Source organism: Phocoena phocoena, chromosome 10 (assembly GCF_963924675.1).
Source record: "Phocoena phocoena chromosome 10, mPhoPho1.1, whole genome shotgun sequence".
In the NCBI taxonomy this organism is placed as follows: domain Eukaryota; kingdom Metazoa; phylum Chordata; class Mammalia; order Artiodactyla; family Phocoenidae; genus Phocoena; species Phocoena phocoena.
This window is the reverse complement of record NC_089228.1, coordinates 35,127,323-35,149,423: the sequence shown is the minus strand read 5'-3', so window position 1 is coordinate 35,149,423 and position 22,101 is coordinate 35,127,323. Positions and strand designations below refer to the sequence as shown.

General features: G+C 51.3%; 1 protein-coding gene across 3 annotated transcripts in view; it reads left to right on the top strand.

Moving 5' to 3' along the window:
* The window catches only part of CACNA1D (calcium voltage-gated channel subunit alpha1 D), a 318,421-nt gene that overhangs the window by 214,740 nt on the left and 81,580 nt on the right, over nt 1-22,101 (top strand). For 2 of the 3 annotated variants that reach the window (XM_065885468.1, XM_065885466.1), the window contains exons 10-14: nt 15,720-15,807; nt 17,083-17,109; nt 20,037-20,197; nt 21,151-21,376; nt 21,507-21,714. In XM_065885468.1, coding sequence (XP_065741540.1) covers nt 15,720-15,807; nt 17,083-17,109; nt 20,037-20,197; nt 21,151-21,376; nt 21,507-21,714 — 710 coding nt within the window. Of the gene's footprint in view, nt 1-15,719; nt 15,808-16,095; nt 16,156-17,082; nt 17,110-20,036; nt 20,198-21,150; nt 21,377-21,506; nt 21,715-22,101 lie in introns of all 3 variants that reach the window. The other variant, XM_065885465.1, reaches the window with a different exon arrangement.

The following is a 22,101-nucleotide window of genomic DNA, read 5'->3' as shown; positions in this document are numbered from 1 at the left end:
GGGTCAGCCGGATGTGCCGTTTGCCCCTCTGGAATGGAGTAAGCCCCTTCTCTGCGGCAGGGGTGCAGTAAGACACCCTTGCACCAGAGGAGACGAAGTTGTGCTTCCTCCAGTTCAGAGCGAGTTATTGGAAGGGGCCTTGAAGAGCAGGGCGCCTTCGTCCCTTCTGCTCCTTGCAGTGGCTCCCACCTGCACCAGCCGGGGGATGCCGCATGCTTAGCCCATCACCGGCCAGGAAGACAGCAATTCACTGTTTGGGCGGTGTTAGGAGGCGTGTGAGTCAGCGGGGCCGCTCCGCAGCCCACCCAGCTGGTACCCCACACGGGGACGCCGGGCATTGCTCGGTCCACCACTGGAATTCACTGTCATTGTCAACCACAGCATCTCTTTCATCGGATGCTTTTCTTGCTCTTACTCTTCCTGAGGCCATCTGTGCCTCACGTAAAAGTGGAAATTGAAGTTCGGCAGTGGAGTTGACTAAGGCGTTTGTGATGTGTTTCAAATCTAGACTAGTTGATAGTAAAGACCGAGGACGCTGGTCCATTGAGAGGCCTGGGAACGCAGGTTAGGCCCCGCCCCGTGGAAGATAGCTGGGTAGCGCCCCCCCCACCGGAGCGGAGCCCCTCCAACTTCATGCAGTCAGCCCTTCGTTCAGCAAGGCTGGGTGCGGGATGCCGGGCGGACTCGTGACGGGGGAGGACGTGGTTTGCTCCTTCTAGGGAGGGCGGGCCCGCACACAGGTGAATGCGGCACGAGGAGACAGAGATGCGGGTCCGGCGAGGAGGCAGGCAGTGTGCCCAGAGGAGGAAGGGATGGCCTAGGGGTCTAGGGCATAGCTGTGGGCTCGCAGGACCTGGGCCTTGAAGGACAAATGGACCTGAGATATGTCAGGAAAAGCAATCTGAGTCGAGGCGGTGGTGTGAGAAGGACGTGGAGGTGGGCAGACAAAGGCTCGGGGAGGCTGTGATGGGCTCTTCCTTCAGCTGGAGCCCCGAGGGTATGCAGGTGAGGGTGGGACGAAGCAGGGAGGGTGGCCGAGTGGAAGCTGAGGCTGAGACCCAGGGTGGAGGGGATTCTTGACCAAGACGGCCTTCGCGATTCTCCAAGCCTGGGACTCTGTGAGTCTGTGCTTCCGTGGAGAATATTTCCTGTCATCAGGGATGCGCACTTGACTCAGTCCTGTGTGCTAATGGTGGGGGGAGGCCGGTGCACGCAGGCCCCCTGCTTCCCAGGCTGCACGACTGCCTCCTCAAGGAAAGCCTGGGGGTCGCCCCCTGAGGCCGAGGGAACTGGGGAGATCTCTAGACTAGGTTTGTCGACTGCGGGGTGAGAGTTTCTAAGTGGACGTTCATTGAGTTCTACACCCGTGACGTGACCGCTGTGTGATGAGGTGTAAGGAGTGTCTGCATGTCTTTGGCGCAGCTCTGTCTGGGGCGTTCGCACCAGAATCCCATGGCCTTCGCAGAGCTTCTGCCCCTGCAGCATGGCCGGCACAAGCCCGCAGCTCAGGGCTGCCTGCCCCGCTCTTTCCCTCTTCGTTCCCCAGCTGCGGTGTTGACGCTGACCCGCAGAGGACCACCAGCCCCCTGCCCTGCTCTCCTAAGCCCAGCCCGTCACCTGTTATGTGTAAATGGGCAAAGGTCTTGTCCTTTCTCTGGAGCAGAGCACCTTGCTCTGCCAGCGTAGGTGTGTCCTGTAGGGGCTGAGCAGGGCCCTCTTTTGTAGGTGGATGTCTTTTCGTCTCCTCATTGCTCCACCTCTAGAAACAGACAGGGGTCTACCTTAGCGGAGCCAACATCAGTTGTGCTAGAACTGTTTCTATGGCCCGTGATTTGAGGAGTAGGGATTTTTGCTGGACTTGAGCCATTGTCTCCCAGTCATCCTGAGGGTCCATTCTTGTGTCCTAGCCCATTTCCTGTGTCCTGCCACTGCCTGTAAGGGAACGTCTAATGGCAAAATCAGTGCCTCTACTTTTGGAGACCTTGCTGTGGTACCTTAGTGTGAGACAGAGGGGAGAAACTGGCATCTTAACCCAGGGCCTGCTGTCCACTGTGGGAGCCCAGAAGGGCACGGGGGTGCGGGCTGTGGGGGAAGCAGGGAAGGCCCCGCGGAGACGCCGTATCCCTGCTGCGCTCTGAGGGATGAGCAGCCTTTGGCTGTGGAAGGCTGGCGGGGGAGTGCTTTTCAGGCTGAGGAAATGGCATAAACAAGGTGCAGAGGTATACCTGTTCAAAACCCTTAAGTGCATTACTTAGTAGAGTAATCAAGGAAAGAACTAAAGCCCCCTTAAAAGTTGCAGAGCCTCAGAATTCACTGTGCAACTGGTGCTCCAATGCCCGGAAAGCTGCGCCGTGTCTCAGGGACGTCAGCATCATGGCTTCCGCTCTGCGCAGTGATGTCCAAGTGAACGTGCAGGACCAGCTTGGTGCTTGGTCCAGAAAGGCACCTGCTTCCAGTGCCCCCTGGCTTTTCATCGGCTCCTTTGCCAGGTGCGGGGGTGTCCTATGGAGCGAGGCTTACAGTATTTCCCCAGTTGTCAGAGTCCCAGAGCCTTGACGGATGACGGTTGGAAATGAAGACGTAAATCCCAGGCTGTGGGAGCCATGTTGAGGTTTAACTGATTTGAGAAGAGACCCCAAGCCTCCTCCCGAGGAGCACGTTCCCCGCAGCCTAGACCTTCTGGAGGAGCAGTGCTGTCAGGGCTTCCCTGGGGCCTCCCGTGGCTGCCAACCGTTTCCTCCTTGCCACAGCCAGAAACACAGGGGAGGATGGCTCACCTCGGCCCACGTGGTCCTCCTCACCCGCGAACAGTGGCTGACTTACCACCTGCACACACCAGGTCTGGTCTCTGTTACCTGTTGGCAGGCAGTGAAGTGTGGGCATTGCCACTGTCCTCCCCGAGTGTGTGAGACTCACCCCCGACCCCAGCCCTGCCTTGCATTCTCTCTGGAAAACAGGTGGGGCACTCGCTCGGGCTCCCGACCGTGTCCACACTGTCTCAGGATGCTAACTCCATCGACTGTCCTTTTCAGTTGGGTCATGGATGCGTTGGGACAGTTTCCTCCCAGACATGCAGGAATTAACTGACAGTGTGAGAAGAAGCCTCCCTGATGGCTGAGGCTCAGCCTAGACAAAGGGGACTCTTGGAAGCCATTAATAACAGCAGGTGTCATAAGCCCAACGAAGGCAGGGGCGGGGCCAGGAGGCACGTTGATGTCCCTTCTCTGGAGTTGGCTGCAATTGAGTTTGGTGACTTGGAATCTGGACTGGAGTATTAGGTGCATCACCCAACATCTCTGAGCCCCAGTTGCCTTGCCTGCAGGAAGGGGCAAAAGCTATTTGCCCACAGAGTTGTCATGAGGGTTAAGTGTTCGATAACTGGTGAGAGTCGTCATAGCTGTCACAGTACTTGCTGCTGCTGTTGTCATTAAACTCCAAGAAAACTTGACCTAAACAGAATTCTTTTTGGAGAAGTACTAGATCTCTACTCAACCTGAGGGTGAGGACCCCTTTTCGGATCATCCCTGTACTTTCGTGTTGAAGAACTCTAAGGTTCTCAAGTATTGATGGAAAACAAATCTGTCGACTCAGTCACTTTCAAGATACGGTAGCATAGCCTTCTGGCCCTTGAAGTCCATTTCTAGTTGGGTGATGCTTGGTGTCAGAGAACAGATGTCAAATCAGGTGCTTGGAGATGCACTCATATTATCTTTTCTCTCTGGTCTACTGTCTGCATCTGCGGTACCCACCTCTGCCTGTACTGGGTTGGCCAAAAGGTTCGTTCAGTTTTTTTCTGTAAGAGGGCTCTGGTAGCACTTAGTTGTCTTCAGCTTCATTCAAAACAATTTTGTTAGACTGTATGTGACAGCTGTCATATCAGTGTGCATTTAAAAAAAGACATCAAAATTGGTGAATTTTTGTGTAGCCATTTTAATATTGAGGATGGAAGAGAAAAGCAACATTTTCGGCATATTATGCTTTATTATTTCAAGAAAGGTAAAAATGCAACCGAAATGCAAAAAAAAGATCTGTGCAGTGTATGGAGAAGGTGCTGTGACCGATCGAACGTGTCAAAAGTGGTCTGTGAAGTTTCACACTGGAGATTTCCTGCTAGATGATGCTCCACGGTCAGGTAGACCATGAAGTTGAAGTTGGTAGTGATCAAATCGAGACATTAATTGAGAACGATCAATGTTATACCACGCGGGAGATAGCCGACATACTCGAAATATCCAAATCAAACATTGAAAATCATTTGCACCAGCTTGGTATGTTAATTGCTCTGATGTTTGGGTTCCACGTAAGTTAAGCGAAAAAAACCTTCTTGACCGTATTTCCACATGCGACTCTCTACTTAAACGTAATGAAAACGTTCTGTTTTTAAAACAAATTGTGACAGGTGATGAAAAGTGGATACTGTACAATAATGTGGAACAGAAGAGATCGTGGGGCAAGGGAAATGAACCACCACCAACCACACCAAAGGCCGGTCTTCATCCAAAGAAGGCGATGTTGTGTATATGGTGGGATTGGAAGGGAGTCCTCTGTTATGAGCCCCTTCCGGAAAACCAAACGGCTAATTCCAACAAGTACTGCTCCGAATTAGACCAACTGAAAGCTGCACTTGATGAAAAGCATCCAGAATTAATCAACGTAAAATGCATAATCTTCCATCAGGATAATGCAAGACCGCATGTTTCTTTGATGACCAGGCAAAAACTGTTACAGCTTGGCTGGGAAGTTCTGATTCACCCACCGTATTCAGCAGACATTGCACCTTCGGATTTCCGTTCATTTAGGTCTTTACAAAATTCTCTTAATGGAAAAAATTTCAGTTCCCTGGAAGACTGTTAAAAGGCACCTGGAGCAGTTTTTTGCTCAAAAAGGTAAAAAGCTTTGGGAAGATGGAATTATGAAGTTGCCTGGAAAATGGCAGAAGGTAGTGGAGCAAAAGGCTGAATACATTGTTCAATCAAGTTCTCGGTAAAAATGAAAAATGTGTCTTTTATTTTTACTTAAAAACCAAAGGCACTTTTTGGCCAACCCAATACGTGACAGTCACCTAGGGAGTGAGGACGCATCCTGGTGCCGTGCCCCACCCCACACTGATTCACTGGTCTGTGATGGCACCCACGCATGGCTCCCTGGAGGTTCCAGTGTGACACCAGGGTTGGGGACTCCTGAATGCCAGCACGCTGAATATCACACTTGGAAGAAGACAGAAGGAGAGACATTCCTTCCTTTATGCCTGTCTGGTAGCTACGGTGACAGGTAGCTCTGGCTTTGTGCATCTACAGATTGTGTACAATGCCATTTCCCTAAATTTCCTGATAGAAAGCTGGTGTTACACAATTAACTGAATGGACAAGATTCCCTTGGAAGTTAGTTCCTCAGCTTTTGGGAAATTTTCAAGGATAATTTATTTAACTTTTTGCTGAGCTTCAAGTTTCTTAAGAAACTCTGCCAAATCTCAAAGTGATTTTTTTAGACGTATGCAGCTGTTTCTGAGTTAACAATGGAGTTTTGCTGGGACCATTAAAATCTGAAAGCCTAAAATTCTATTTTAAACTCTTCTCATTGTCGGCGATTAGTTTTTTTAAAAAGTAGCATTAAAAATAATGTAATCCTTTTCAAGGAAGCTCATTCTAAAATTCTGGCCAGAAAAGCAAGGCATTTTACTGTGGGAACTATGAATGATCAATAATCCCTGTAAGTGGGAGTATTTGATGCCCAAAGAAAGAGAGGGGAGGATACCTGAAACTCCAACTCTGACCACTGGGGAGAGCCTCTGTCTTCTCCTCATCAGATCAGCTGTCCTGGAGGCTGTGAGCATTGTTCCTGCCCGCCTTGCACTGGGAAGCTGCCCCCTCAGTGTACAAGGTTGTCATAGCTGGCACCTCCCTTCTGCACATGCCACCTTGATGCCTTTTACTGCAACGTTTGATTTGCAGGGTGGGCAGAAAACCAGAGATGCCATAGCTGTTTGCAAGCACAAGGCATGGGAATTTATTGGTCCTGTTTAAAAGGTTGTGTCTTCAAATTTTGATTTATAAAACTGCTTTCAGCACAGTCAGACCACCTCAGGGTGCAAGTTCAAAATGAAAACATTCAAGTAAAAGGTGTAAAGCAAACAGCAGCAGTTAGAGCTGCATATGGTAACCATGCATCCAGGACAGCCGCCCTCTCTGGAGAGGGCCCAGTGCTGGAGTTACGGGAGACACCCGCTCCCCTGGGCGGTACTGGGAGCCGTCGTCTGCCCGGGGCTGGCCTCACAGGAGCTGGTGGGAGACGGACTTGGGGATGGTTGCCCCACCATGATAAGGAAGGCGGGCACTCCAGCCAGGTTTGTGGAGTCCCGACTCAGGGTGGTGTTTGTTTTTAATATACTTTGATTACATAAGCAGTGTTTGCCCACTGTAAGGAATTCATATAATATCAAAGTTTAGAAAATAAGAGCATTCTCTCATCCCTCTCCTTAGAGGGAAGCAGGTGTGGCAACGGGGGCCTGTTCTTTCCGGCCTCATCTGTGCACACGAGAACCTGCATTTGCACAGACAGAGCACGCTCACTGGTCCCCACTGTTAGATCGCCCAGCACAGATGGCCCTGTAACTTGCCCCTTTCACTGAACCGTGTGCCGTAGACATCTTTCTGTGTTTTTTTAAACAACACTTTGGCTGTTTTCAATAAGTGGCCAGTTTAAATCTGCCGCGATGGACTGGGTAGTCTATAGAGCACGTGGAGTCTACAGCAGTTGTCAGAGTTGGAGTTTTACGCTTGTTTGTGTGATTGTCTGGTTGCTCTCTTCCTCTGCCACGAGACTGGGAGCTCCGTGGGGGCAGGAATGGGGTCTGCTTCTATTCTGCACGGGGTGGCTGGCCCCTGGCACAGTCTTTGTCACACGTACAAGCTCGCAGTGGTTACTTGTTGAATGAAATAGCACCAGATAATCTCTATCACAGGCTTCCTCTGTGCCAGACACTGCTCTAAAGGCAGTGGGTACGTGAGTCTGTTATTCCTCACACAGCTCTGAGACCAGAACTTGACAGAGAGGGAAGACGAAGCACAAGAGAGTAAGCAGCCTCCCAGGGCCGCATGCCTGCTAAGTGGCAGAGCTGGGATTCCAGCCAAGGTTTTGCCACAGTCTGCATGTTCGCCGCCACTCATCCCCCCAAATGCAGCAGTTGTGCGACCACCCGTGCCCTTCGTCCCATGGGAGTGGTACCAGGAAGGGTTTTGCTGGGGCCCAGAGGAGGCCCGTTTCCGAAATGTACGTGTTATGCCGAGTGGCCCCACTTCCCGTTCCCACCAGCCGTGCGTGCAAGTTTCCCCCATGCCCTTGCCCACCCGCCATTCCTTTCGCTGCCCTTGCACTGCCCAGGGGCGTGTGGCCTCTACACCAGAGTGGCCATTGTATCACAGAGCTGCATGGGGCTGGAGACCCTGGAAACATTTTCTTGTGACCCAGTGGCCACAGGGGAGTTGTCATGGTTGACTACGCCTCGCCAATGCTCGTATCACTGTATTTCACCATATTTACGATTCACCTCTTAGAACAACTCTGTGAAGTGCAGGTCCAACTGTTGTTAACCTGTTACAAGTGAAGAAACTAAGGTTTCACCTTCGTACCACCATCAGGTACCACGTCCCCAGTCATTCAGCCAGTGAGTGGCAGGGCTGGGATTAGACCTGGTCTGTCCAGGTCCAGAGGCCACCACTTGAACCCCTAGTGTCCTGCCTCATATAGTGTTGCTGGCTGGACTCACAGAGCCAGTCAGCACCCAAGACTCCTGCTGAAGTGCCCTCTCCCTAACGCCCTTCTTACAGGGGAAGCCAGACCTTGGGAACCTTTGTCCAGAGTGGGTTAGTTGGTTGTTTATTTAGGACAGGTTTTTGAAGACCGGCGTTATGTATACTAGCTACAGAAGGTGCACGTCCGCTCTCCCCGTCAGATCCTGAACTGTAGGTTTCTCCGTGCAAGGGGGGTGGTTTGGGGGTTTGTGTATCAGAGCCCGTGGATGGGGCCACCTCTGGCGTCCTCGGGCCTGCTGGCATCGCTGTTGCTGCTCTCTACTGAAGCATAATGGAATTGCCTGTGTTCCACCCAAGGGGTCACATTGGCCGACCTACTAAAGGAGGATAAGAAGAAAAGGAGGTTTTGCGGCTTTCGCCAACACAGGGCTAAAGATCACGGTAAAATGCTGAGATTGAACTTTCTCTTTGGGAGACTCTTCTCCCCAGTTCTGACGCCTTTTCCTTACACACGGGCATGGTGTGAGGTGCATGTGCTGTGTGCTGTGTTTGTAAGATGCCTGTGTTTTCATTTGATTTCTTTGAAACTTGGCCGTGTTGTTTTCCTCTTGTCTGTCCCCCAGATGTGTGACTTAGCCAACACAGCATTGCAGTTTCCTCACAGAAGCAGCTGAACCAACTCAGAAAATGTATTTAGTTCCGCACGAATATTCTTAGACTGGAAGACAGACTTTTTAAACACTTTCCCCCAAATGATGCTTTTTAATCTAAACTGTTTGGAAATTCCAATGGTGTTATTTGATTGATTTTTTTTCTTTTCCAGGTTACATGTTTCACATGGCCTCTGGGTCTTCCAATCTCTGGCTGGTTTGCCCAGGACCAGGCTAAAAAGCTAGTAGTGTCAGTTTCGAGAATGAAGTTAAATGCAGACTTCTAGGATGCTACGATTTGGGGGCCCTTGCCTTTACAAGTGGGAATGGGGAAAGGGCTTATGTAGGGAACAGCTGAGTATCTATCTGTGCTCTAGACTAATGCTTAACATAGCCCCTCATCAGAAGCCCTGGGGTTGGCGTCAGGACCATCCCCATGCAGGGCAGTCATGCAAACAACCGGTGTCCTGCCCTGCCTGCCCGAGCCACCCCCGTGGTCCCACAGCAGCACAAGGCTTTGGCTGTGCACACCTGGTTAGTGTCACTGAGGTCAGCCCTGCTCAGACGACTTTGGAGGAATCTGTGTGAGAAAATTCAGGCTTAGGGACACAAAGCCAGCCGCCAGGAGAGCAGAGGGTTCACGTTGCCCTGTTTGCTGAAGAGTGGTCTCAGCCACTCGTGGGAATGCCGAGCGCAGCGGTGATGGGAACCGGACTTGAACAAGTCCTGGATGGTCCGAATGAAGGTTGTATTCGATTCCTACTCTCTTCAGAAGGCCCGAAAGTGGGAAGGGACGCTGAGTGTGAGATAGGAGCCCTTCGTCACTCTGAGAGCTTGGGGTGGCCCCGAGAGGAGGAACTTGCCTGGGATTGGGAGCAGGTCTGGGGGCAGAGGCAGAGCTGACTCTCGCAGCTTTAGTGCCTGCAGAGGTCCGTGAAGAGCTTGGTGCGGCTCTGAAGGCCTCCGCAGGAAAAATGGGCTTCAGCTAAGCAGGAAATACTGTGATGGCCACGAGAAATAAGTTTTCAAAGACTGACGCCTACAAGCTCCGGTGGGTTATCACGAGCAGATGAGTGGTTCCCGTCCCAGGGGAGCAGAGACCCCTCCTTGGGCACATAGATGCCCACCGTCCTTAGCGGGGGCTTGGGCCTCGTGGCTTTTCAAGGATTCTTGAGGCTTCTGGGTGAGCCTTGAGGTCTGCAGGAAGAGGAAGCAACCTAACGTTTTCAGGAAACTTTCTGTATTTTGTTGGGGTCGGGGGGTCTTTTATTGACTGAGCTACCTAGGAACGCTAAAGAAGGCCCCTGACATTACTGGTGGTGCTAGTGGGGTTGGGGCCCTTGTCGGGATGCTATGTTCCCCTTGTCACTGGTCATACAGAAATAGTTACTATCAGGGCATGATTCTTGCTTTAGACACAGACACCTTGGTCTGGCCTTGACCCACATTCTCCAACACGAGTCTGGCTTCTTTACAGCAACGAGAGTCCGTTACCCTGTGACGGCTGAGCCACTAGCAAGCACAGGCACATTCCTCCAGGGGATGTCGTGGCACTGCCCGTGCTTGTCATGAAAATAAGATAAAAACACAAGATCTTGGCTTTGGAGCCCCTGTCCCCAAGGAAGGCAGCCATGATCCTGCCACTGCTCAGTTGTCTACCCTCACCACCGCCCCCTGCCTTTGAAAGGAAAGAGTGAGAAGCTTTAGGCTGCTGGGGCATGGAGGGAAGTGCTAGAAGAGACCCGTGAGAGTGCAAGAAAGCCTGTCCCGTGGAGAACAGGGGAGCGAGGCTCCTAGAGGCCCAGGACATGTGTGAGCGAGGCTGTCCCAAGAGGAGGCTGGCAAGCTCCAGGCTCACTTGGCAAGGGTCCCCGTGGTTCCTGGCCCCGTGGCTGGCAGAGGTCTCTCGGGGGCTGCTATCTCCTGTGCTGTTCCACTCTCCAGGGCGCTCTGCCCGGAGGTGACTTGGACCCAGTTCTCATGGGCCAACTGCTGGCCTCCTGGCCACCCTCCTGAGGGGTGGGCAGCAGCTTCCCAGTACTGCTCGTGTCTTGCTCTCCTTGCTGAGCTGTGGGGGAATGCAAGGGAAACCCCTTTGGTGCCGGGAGTGAAATCAGACAGCCTGTGGGTGTTTCCTCTTTACAGCAGTTCTGTCAGGTCAGAGGTAAATTGGTCTTAGAGGTGCAGTTGCCCAACAGCTCATTTATAGATTCGGTAACTAAGCCCCGGGAGGAAAGGGGACTTGTCCCCGTACCACCGATGACAGAGACCAAGCTTCTCTGACATCTGTCCTAGAGGCTTTGGGCTCAGTAGCCTCCGTCACTCAAGGAAGTTAGTCTGAGATTTTGCTGTGCCTGTTAGTAGTGAACATAATTTGGGGGCTGCCCATTTGGACCCACACAGAGACTCATTCAGACCCCTGAGCGTGCGTACCCATGCACGTGTGCATGCGTGTATTTGTGTGTTGACTTCCCTCTGAATTCACAAACCAGGCAGATATAGTTGAGAATTACGTCGTCCTTCAGAGAGAAGGTAGATAGAGGAATGTTTACACGTTGGTGAAGATGGTGTTGTGCTAGCCTGAGAAACAGCGTGTTCCCCTGGTTTATTTTGTGTGGCATTACCCATGATGGCGTCCAGGCCCTACAATTAGATCCTAAAGAGAAATAGTGTGACCCGCTATCCACAGAGAGTGCTCCTAGCGGGGGCCGAGCCCAGGCTGCCTGGGTGGCCCTGGCAACTCTCACTTGCGGTCCAGGGCGTGCTGGGCTCCTGGCTGGCTGGCACCATCCCCTCGCCGACGGCAGCACCTCTGGGCCCCTTCTCAACGCGCACACACTCAAAGCCTGAGGGTCTGCCCTGGAGCTCTCCCCAGAGATCCCAGTACCTGGAATCAACTGCAAAGCATAGGCCCTGAGCTACCCCAGATTTTCCGCAGGCAGATTGCAGGCAAGTCAGCATCCTGGCACAGGCGACAGGCTTGTTCTAGTGCCTGGTTTCAGCTGGAGTCATTGAAAAGTGTTTTCAAATTCATATTTTAAAAATGAAAACTTCCTCAACAAAGCTCTAAAGTTTCCTGAAACGTGTAAAGGAAAAGGACTAATAGCCTCTCTGCGTGCAGATGACCCCGGCTTCTTCTGCAGGAGGGTCTGGTGCCTGTAGGTCTGAGGGGGTCTCTCTGTTGCAGCCCTAATTAGGCCTAGCTGCTGGTCATCAGTGAATGCTGACTCCCTGCTCAAGGCGACAGAGAGGTCACCCTGAACGGGGCAGATCTGATGCTGTGGCAGCCGGTTAGGGAGAGGGGCACATGTTCTGATAATTCGTCCTTGGGTTTACTTACTTGGGCTTTTATAATTCTTTCTGTTTGCATTTTTATGAAGTCCCAGTAGTCCCTGTGCCACCTGCATTTTTGTACTCCCCACATTTGCTGGGCTGATCTCCTGGAAGTGGTCTGGCTAATTAGGACCAGACACCAAGGCTGGTGGGTAACACGCTTGCTTGGTTTTTGGAACTTTTTGAGTTATGGAGTTTTAAGTATATACCCATACACATACCAACATGTACCAATACTGAAACATACACCAGTATATTTAAGGATGTACCAAAGCCACACGGGTGGTCTGGTACAGTGGCAGGGACTCAGGAGAGCTTTCTCCTCACACATCTGAGCTGCGTGTCCCAAGGCAAGTGGGTCAGTTCTCTCATCTGTGAAATCACAGCGTTTGTTCATGTCATCTCAGAAGCCCCTTCCAGTTCTAACAGTCTGTGATTCTCCTGTCTTGATTTTTTAAAACGTAGATGGGATCCTATTGGGGCTAAGTGAAGTGAAATCCATATCAATTTATGAACATTAAGAAAATGAATGCCTGGTGCAAGTGAAGGGTGAAATGTTTTAATGTACAAACAAGCTCCTTGGTTATGCCCACTGGGCCCTGTGTCTTCTATATGTCTGGAAAAGGAAACACTCCTTTGGCTGCAGGGAGAGGCTGGAGTGGACGGGAAGGGTGCCAGGGCCCCAGCCAGAGCCTGGCTCCTCGACCTGGGGGGAGGGACTGGATCCAGATCCATTTCCAGGACCAAATGAGGTCACCACGTTCTAGAGTGGTCACTGCTCTCTTCCCCCACCTGCCCCTTCTTCTCCTCCTCCTGAGCCCTAGGGACGTGATTCTGGAACAGATTTATTTATTAGGGACCTATGGCTCTGTAGGTGTCAAACAGTGATGCCAGAAAAGTTGCTTTCCATACAACAGGCTAGATTAGAAATAACTCAGTTTAAGACAGAAAAGATACAAACCACGGGTGTTGGCCGAGGCTGCTTCAGAAGTGCGGAAGGCTATTCAAAAGAGAATCCTCTGTGCGGTAGTAGAAGTGGGCAGGGCGAAGTGACACTGGATTTGGACCAACTAGGGAGTGTCGCCTTGCTTCCAGGGAGCTCCAGGAAAGCTTTTCTGAGATGATGGATTCATCATTTATGGGCCTCACTGATGGCCCGACACTGCAGACCCACTCTGTATCTCACCTCTTACAGTTCTGCCAACAGCCCTGTGAGGTTAAGTACTCCCCAGTTTACAGATGAGAAAATGAAGCCTTGGAGATGTTCGGTCACAAGTGTGGAGTTAAACTTAGACCCGGCCAACCTGAGAGCCCGCCTTAACCACTGTCCCATCCCACCTGAAGGATGGAGCCCGCTTGGCAAGCAGGAGGATTCTCTCCCCCAGTGCAGCCTCAAGTTTCTGCTTGTGGAGTTCAGTTTTATTTCTTATCTCCCCACCCCCACCCCTAGTCCAGGGAGCAGCTTGTACATTTCATTCACTAGTAGTTGGCATAGAGCCAGAAATGCAAAATGATGTCCCTCCCCCCCCCCCCCCCCGCCCCCCTTCCCATAGGCAGGGTGGTGTAATTTATCTGTTTGGATCAGATCATTTGAGAAACAAGCTTTAGGAATGAAATGCAGCAACTCATGATGTCATCATGGGAGTAAAAAGCCACAAAGCTCTAGCCCATTCAGGAGAAGTTTGCTCTTTCGAAAATAGTGACTGAAGTTACAGTATGATTAATAGTGGTTAATATTAGAACCATGAAGTGGCAAACTGTTAGAGATGGAAGTGACCCTCAGGAGTCTAGAGATAGTGTCCCCACTTTACAGGCAGGACACTGAAGCCTGAAGAGAGGTGGGACTGCCCAGGGCAGAGCCAGGACCTAACTGAGGCCGAGGGCCCTCACCCACCCACCCCACCCCCGCCCCATGCTGCTCTCAACTTCTGTCCTCTTAGTGGTGGCACTAAGCACCAAGAAAAACATTCCACAAAGACGACTCATGCTCATGTTTGTAAGGGTCTCCCACCATGATTTTCTTTGTGCTGCTCCTGAAGATAAGGGTGACCCTGTAGGAGGAACCTCTGACAATGAACTTGGCTGACTCTTAGGGATTTTTTACTCTTTCTGCTGAAGTCAGAGCATGGAACAGTCATGGAGAAGTGAATTGCACGAGCAGCCTCCTGTGTATGCGTGTTTCTATCTCTTGATGGAGCTTTTTGTTAAAGGTTTTCCTGTGATTGGATTGTGGGCTTTTTTTTCTTGCGGGCGGGCAGTGTTTTTGTCTGTTTTTTGCATGGAATGGTGAGAGTGAGTCAAAGTTTGTAGCTGGTTTCTTTCGACCTAACTAAGGAAGAAAAAGGTTATTCTGTGAGGATACCAGCTGTGTTATATGGGTCTGTAATGATCATTTTGTCTTCACTTTTGAAACCTTTGCCTAAATGTGCCTGGAGGTAGCTATTGAGCCCCACCCCTCGCAAGCAGGCTCAGTTCCCTGGGTGCTGACAGAAGGGAAGGGGTCTTCTTCGGTGCCTCAGAAAAGATGTTTCTCAGCTCTCTGAGCCCTTCGAGTCAGGTCTGCGTCCATACTTGCCATTCACACCCTGTCTCCGCACTGAGCAGGGTCCGCAGGCGTGCACTGCACAGACAGAGCTCGCTGGTCCCGCACCTTCGCCCTGCGTGCCTGAGCTGGTCTCAGACTCCGCCCCACAGCACTCCAGGCACCACTGCCAGGTTTTACAGCTGAAACCAAGGCGTCCTTCCTAAGAGGAACCATATGGGCAGAGCTTGCAGGGGGAAAGTGTTTCCTGTTGGCACCGTTAGGTCTATAAAAACCATAAGGTCACTGCAGTTCAAAGTTATGCATCAAGGGATAGAAGAAGTGCATGGGTTCGGGTGATTCTCCTGTGTTTCAACCTTCGACCACCTCTCCTAACCCCAGAGCAGGATTAGTCGTTACCGCACTTGCTCAGACCCCTGCGGTAGCTCTTGTCACAGTAGGTTGAAGTCCACCGGGGGGCTGCCTCTCCCACGGGCCCTCCAGGGCAGGTGCAGAGCCCAGTCCCTCTCTGCGTCCTGCATCTCCTTTGCTGCCTGGTCTCCAGCACACGTCCGTGATGTTTCTAGGGTTGAATCAAGTGGAGGAGAAAAAACACCCGTGTGCCAGATGGTGGCTCTGGGTGGGTCCCAGGGCCACCTGACACTCGCAGGTGCATTTCAACATTTCTTCCACTTCTGCTCAGGATCGTGCTATGGGGGAGGGAGATGTGCCCAGAGACCCTGGTAGCACTGGGACCACAGGCAGCTTTGCCTTCTGGTCGCTGGCTGGGAGAAAACCTTCTTCTCCCCATAAGACTACTTCTTGGTGCTCTAGTGCCGGTGTCTTTGGTCGGCACCTTCTGCATCTTGGCTTCACAAGCTGGGCAGAAGAACATCAGATAGATTAACGGAAAATGAGTCAAATTCTTAATTTTTAAAAAAGATTTTATGCTTGGTACCTTCGTGCACTCCTCCCTCTATAATACCTCCTCTCCTTCAGTATATTTAAAATAAGAATTTGTGAAATATTAGGTTTGTTTACAGATTTTCTCGAGTACTTCTTGTTGGGACAAGAAAAGATGTAGCTGTAATTGAGATGTTTTGATGGCCTCTCAGCACAAACCTGGAAATCAGAAGAATAAGCTGGTGCCAGGCACAGCGGCAGGATTCAGTTTGGTCCCCAGGCTTCTTCTCTTGGGAAGTTGGATGGACAGGATCTCTTCCTGTCGGGGGACTTTGTGGGAAGTCCTCGGCAGATCACGGAAATGAGGGCTCCCCGCTGTGGAGGCGCCTGGCTTCTTGGCATTTCCTTTTGCCAGTCACACCCCTGAGGACCCTTCATCACCCTCCTCGCCCTCTTGCCAGATTCCCCAATGGTCAGCCTGGAGGCAGAGATCACATCTGTCCCGTCCCCGGGCACACAGTGCATCCGTGGCACCACTTAAAGCGTTTCTTCTCCCCACAGCCAGCATGCCCACCAGTGAGACGGAGTCTGTGAACACGGAGAACGTGAGTGGGGAAGGCGAGAACCAAGGCTGCTGTGGGAGCCTCTGGTGAGTGGGGTGGGAGGGGGGGTGCCCTGAACTCTCAGCTCCTCCTGGCTTCTTAGAGAAGCAGATATGAGGAAGACACCCAGATTTCAGGGGAGCCCTGGAGCCATGGCCTCAGGTGCAAGAGGGGTGGGGTGGGCTCACCCTGGACCCCTTGGTCCTCCCCCTAGCCCAGATGCCCCAGACCCCCAGCACTTCACCTGCCTCTTCCCTCAGAGCAGTCTGTCCCGTTGAGGTGGAGCCTGCCGCGGGCTGAGCCGGGTAACCCAGCAATTCCCCTGTGTCTACTAGGTGCTGGTGGAGAAGAAGAGGCGCCACCAAGGCCGGGCCCTCTGGGTGTCGGCGGTGGGGGTAAAAGGCCTGATTCTTTGAGCCTGGTGCTGGCGTCAGTGCTTTGAAGGGCTTGTATGGCAGAATAGAATGTGCTACGTATTTAAGTTTCCTTCACTCACAGGGTCTCCCAACCTCATGTATAGTGGCTGGATAACAAGACCCTGCCGTCCTCGGCTCACGCACTTTGTCTGGAGCCCTGCACCGCCCTCTCCTAACCGTGGAGGATGCCATCACTTTAACACCCACTGGCTTTTTTCTAGACGAGCTGGGCGGCAGCAGCGGGTGCACCAGCAGCGTGCAGAGCATCGCCTGCTTTTGGGGGAGGCCCATGCGGTTTTGTCTGCTTTCTGCTGGTGTCCTTTGGGTCTTATGTCTGTTGAGTACAGGTGTCGTCTTTAAGAGAATCTGGTCTCCTTGGCAGAGGTTCATAAAAACGCTGTGTTAGGAGCAGGAAACTCAACAGTTTATGAAGTAGACTTGCCTCCTCTCTCTTGCTCTGCCCCCCTACGATAGCATGAAGTAGGCGGGGAATGGGTCTGTCTTGCCACCTTACAGATGAGCCCAGTGAAGCTCCAGAAGGTGCGCTGCTTGCCCAGGCTCTCGCAGTGAGTGACGAGCAGAGCCAGGACTCCGAGCCCAGGGCTCCATGTGCTGCTCTTGAGATGTGAGGCTGAGCTGTGGGCAGGAGAGGGCCTGCTGGCTGCAGTGTGAGGGGAGAAGAACCCCTGGCATCACCACCTGTGCCAGGGCTGCTCAGGCAGCTAAGAGTCTTCTCTTGCTTGGCCCCCTGCTCGGCGCTCACCCCAGCTGGCCCGCTGCAGGAGCCGGGGGTGCTGGATCCAGGCTTCCGTGCATGGCTTTTATGATATCTCTGCTGAAATGTGGGGGGAGCGTATCCTCAAGACTTCCTAACAGGAATCATATTCTTTTTTGTCTTTCTTTCAGTCAAGCCATCTCAAAGTCCAAGCTCAGGTCAGTATCTTCTTTCTGTACTTAAGCCTGTGTGGGTTTTTTATGTGCAGGCTTCCGAATTTTACATAGAGTTGCTCTAGACTTGGTGTATCACTCTGTGGGCGCTAACGTTCATGTAGAAGATCAATCTGCCCAGGAAACAGTAAGCACCTGCCTTGGAGAACAGTGTAGTAGGTGCCAAAGATGCCGCCCTCCGAAACAGACAGACCAGCAAGGTGCAGCAATGAGCAACGCTGTGCCTACTAATCAACCCTTTGCCTCCCTTCCCAGCGCCCTTTGTCTCAGAGAGATACTTCCTGTCACTTCTCTGCTTAAAGCCTTTCCATGGAAGGAAGTTCAGGGGGTCTTCTGAGTTGCTCGTAATGTTCTCTTTCTCGCTCTGGGTGCAGGTTACACCGTCTGTTGGTAAAAACTCATTGAACTGTATACCAATGGTTTGATACTTTTCCATATAAGTATTATTTTTCAGTTAGAAATAGTGTTTTACCACTATATACAAAACTCAACTTGAAATGGAATAGAACTACATGTAAAACTTAAAACTGTAAATGTTCTAGGGCTTCCCTGGTGGCGCAGTGGTTGAGAGTCCGCCTGCCGATGCAGGAGACATGGGTTCGTGACCCGGTCCGGGAAGATCCCACATGCCGCAGAGCGGCTGGGCCCATGAGCCATGGCCGCTGGGCCTGCGCGTCCGGAGCCTGTGCTCCGCAAGGGGAGAGGCCACAACAGTGAGAGGCCCGCGTACCGCAAATAAATAAATAAATAACTACTGAGAGATCAACAACACAAATGAATCACAAATGAATTTTTACTAAGTGAAGGAAGCCAGTCTTAAAAAGCTATATATTGTATGATTCTGTTCATAGGATTCCAGATGACGCAAAATAATAGAGAAAGAGAACGAATCAGTAGTTTCTGGGGCTGGGGTGAGCAGAGTGGATTAACTGCAAAGTGCCATGAAGGAGCTTTATTGAGTGATGGAAATATTCTACATCTAGATTGTGGTTACAAACTGTAGAACTAAATAGAGTAAAGTTTACCATATGTGAATTAGATCTCAGTAAACCTGACTTAAAAAAAAAGGGACTTCCCTGGTGGCCCAGCAGTTAAGACTCCACACACCCAATGCAGGGGACACAGGTTCAATCCCTGGTCAGGGAACTAAGATCCCACATGCTGTGGGGCACGGCCAAAAAAAAAAAAAAGAAAGAAAAAAAATTAAAAGCCCTTTCATGGCCTTCCTGTTGCCAGAGGGCATTTAAATTCCTTCGTAATTTGGCCCCCAGCTCACCAAAACATGGTCTCATGTTTTGACACCCTTCCAGACTCTGCACTTTGTTATTCCGGACTGCTTTCAAGCCATCAAATGTACCACACACTCCCGTTCTTCCCGTCCAAGTCTCTTTGGGGGAGCTGAGTGGAGTGCCCTGCCCTCTCCCCCCGGCTAACTCTTACTCAGCTATCGAGAGCCAGCCCAGACCTCAGCTTTTTGAAGAAGCCTTCCCCGACTCTTCCAAAGATCCCTTGCAGCTCCCTTCTCTTTGCTCCTGTACCCAGTACCCTGGGTGTAACACTCGGTGTGGATTTATAATTACCTGCCACAGCCCAGTATACTGTTCAAGGACAGGGGCCGTGGACCATGCCTTCACCTCCACGTGCCTAGTGCAGGGTTTGTGGGGGTGAGACAGTCCCCTAGATTTGGGAGACATCTGTGACTTGTCACTGCAGTGTGAATAGACCCACCAAGGCTGGATCTTGTTCAGGCCACCTTGCTTATCTGTACTGAATTATGCATCACAGGAGAAACCCAGTCTTGTGGGGACAGTTTTTAGTGTCCTCAGTGGACTTCTTCTATGCTGGTTATCGTGTTTCCAGCTGCCATTACCATCAGAAACCATATAGCAAGAGCAGTAACCAGTTGCACCTTGCCTGTTCCAGGTCTTGCCAAAGAGCTGGCACAACTCTTTCTTTGGCCCCTGGGTTACAGTGTTCTTAGCAGATCAGTGCAGCTGAGTCGGCCAGGGCTACAGCCCTGGACACAGCCTGGAGATTCTTCTGACTCAAGCACCTAAAGGAGGCGCCCTCCACCCCCCGTCACTGAGCACAGGCTGGACAGAGCTGACACTGCCACTCGGCCTGCCCTTCCCCGGGACCCCCTTCACCAAGCCATCCTGTGGCAGGGAACGTTTCCTATAGGGAGACGGGCTAAGGGAAAGAATACTTTCTCTAATTACGTACTGCGGCTGCGAATTGGTAGAGGACATGCTACTTGTCTTCTTGGCTCAGCTCATTCTATTTGTATGCAAACATGATTCAATATTAGCTTTTCTCCTGAAGGTATATTTTGAGCATCCCTAGTTAGAAAGGGCACCTGATGACTCAGGAGTACTCAACGTCGACAGCTCTCTCCGGCTCCAGAGGAACCTCCAGATTTAAGAAAGGACTGGAAGTTTCCCTAAAAGGAAAACTCGGGTTTGGGAGCACTTCGCTGCCTGGGAAATTCCGCACGATGACTGAGGTGCTGCGAGACATGTGTGATAAGCTGGTCTCGCTGCCCTGAGAGCTCGGACAGATCCGTGTGCCTCGAGGTGGGCACGTGAACTGCATACGTGTACGAAGTCGTGATTCTGTGAATAGCTAGATTTCCTAACTGGTTTGAGGACTGCATATGACAGATTATGGGGTTATCTAAAGCCATAGGAAGGAAACTGATAGCACGATCAAGTCAAGACTGTGCTTTTAAAAGTTGTATTTTAAAACCAAAGTAATTTGTCTGACGAGGTCTGGTCATTTCTATGCCATTTGTTCTCATCTTTCCTCCCTGCACCCTGACCCCAGCTGGGACCTCCAGAGTGCAGTTACTCCTCAGTGATGTTGATCAGGTGCTGCATCTGTCTTCCAGGGAGTGACATTTGCTTTTCTTTCAGCCGACGCTGGCGCCGCTGGAACCGCTTCAGTCGCAGAAGGTGTAGGGCTGCCGTGAAGTCTGTCACGTTTTACTGGCTGGTTATTGTCCTGGTGTTTCTCAACACCTTAACCATTTCCTCTGAGCACTACAACCAGCCTGACTGGTTGACACAGATTCAAGGTATAAGCAGAAGCCGTTCTCTTTCTGTTCCGAATAGGGGATCCCTGAGGCTGTCTGACTGCAGTCTAGTCTTTTCTGATGGACATAGGGTAGCATCCAGGACCATTTCCAGTGAGCAGTAGCTTGGAAGGCGGCAGAACCAAGCACAGGGCGCACCTGGAGAGGGGGTGCGGTCTGTGCCATGTGGTGCGTGAAGCGCCTCGAAGCTGATAACTCCAGAGCAACTCGTTGTCTTAACCCTGTGACAACCTGGGATCAAGGAATCAGGCAGCTGGAAGGGACTTCATCATCCCTTCTCCCCGTCTCCACTGGAAGCTTTGTTTTCCTCTGTAGTTTTCTTGGCAAGCGGTGGCTGTTCACCTACCTCGAATGCCCCAGCAGGGAGAATGGGAGCTCATCCCATTCTGAGTTCGACAGTTTTGAGCCATTGTGAAGCCCTGCCTGACATCAACCCAAATCTGTTTCTGTCTGACTCTCCAGCCTGCTGGGTGGCATTTTCTGAAGTGACCCTGATAGGCAACTGCTTCTTAGATCATGGCGCTATAAGGAAGAGCCAACAGATTTTTTTTGTTACTGATTGAAACAAACAAACAAAAACCACGTGATGACCTAAATGCAGAATTGTAGGCTTTCAGGGCTCGAAAGTATCAGAGATTATGTGGTAAGCTGCCCCTCCCCACTTTACAGTCAGTGAAACTGAGGCCCAGAGAAACCAAGGAACTTCTCCAAGGGGCACACGTCTGGGTAGTAGCCAGAAGTAGGACCAGAGCCTGACAGACGAGCAGACCATAAGCGTTCTTGCTGCATTTCTGTAATTGGGGCAAGAGCAAAGACAAGGGCAGAGGTTCTTGGGGCACTTCTAGCAGTGGCTGGTGAGAGGGAGGTGGGGAGGGAGAGGTCAGAGCCACTCCCATGATGAGATCCCGAGGACATGTGCCCCTTTGTCTTTCTAGATATTGCTAACAAAGTCCTCTTGGCTCTGTTCACCTGCGAGATGCTTGTAAAGATGTACAGCTTGGGTCTCCAGGCATATTTCGTCTCTCTTTTCAATCGGTTTGATTGCTTCGTGGTGTGTGGAGGAATTACTGAAACGATCTTGGTGGAACTGGAAATCATGTCTCCTCTGGGCATCTCTGTGTTTCGCTGTGTTCGGCTCTTGAGAATTTTCAAAGTGACCAGGTGAGGACGTGCGCATCTCACTGCAGGTGTTTTCTGAACGTGGGTGGTGGTCAGCCCTGTCCCCGCCTGGGGGACCTTCTGCTCCATCCCAGGTGGCGCTCTGGGCTCACCCCCTTGTCTTGACTTGCAGGCATTGGACCTCCCTGAGCAACTTGGTGGCATCCTTGTTAAACTCCATGAAGTCCATCGCTTCGCTGCTGCTTCTGCTTTTTCTCTTCATCATCATCTTTTCCTTGCTGGGGATGCAGCTGTTCGGCGGCAAGTTTAATTTTGACGAAACGCAAACCAAGCGGAGCACCTTTGATAATTTCCCTCAAGCGCTTCTAACCGTGTTCCAGGTGGGTCCCCCGCCATCCTTTCCCCGGGCTGCACCTTAGGGGATGCCTTCTCATCTGTCCACGAATCAATAAGACAAAACACTCCATTGTTATTGTATTAGTAACCTCTGCCCTAATAACACTCTGATTAATTTGGTGCCATTTAAGTCATTTGTTTTGCATCTCACTCCCGATCTATGTGCTGTGATTTCACGTTTTTGTGAGACCACTAGTTGTATTCCGAAATAATCAACCAAAAATTTGTGTTTGATTGTATGAGGTTTCTGAGGTTCCTGTGACATAGGCTCTAAAATCCTCTTCTTGTCCTTTGCTAATTTTTGGCGGCAGGCAAGTTTTGTAATCCTGGTTATAATGGATTTATGCAGAGAAGTGACTTCTAAAGCCCTA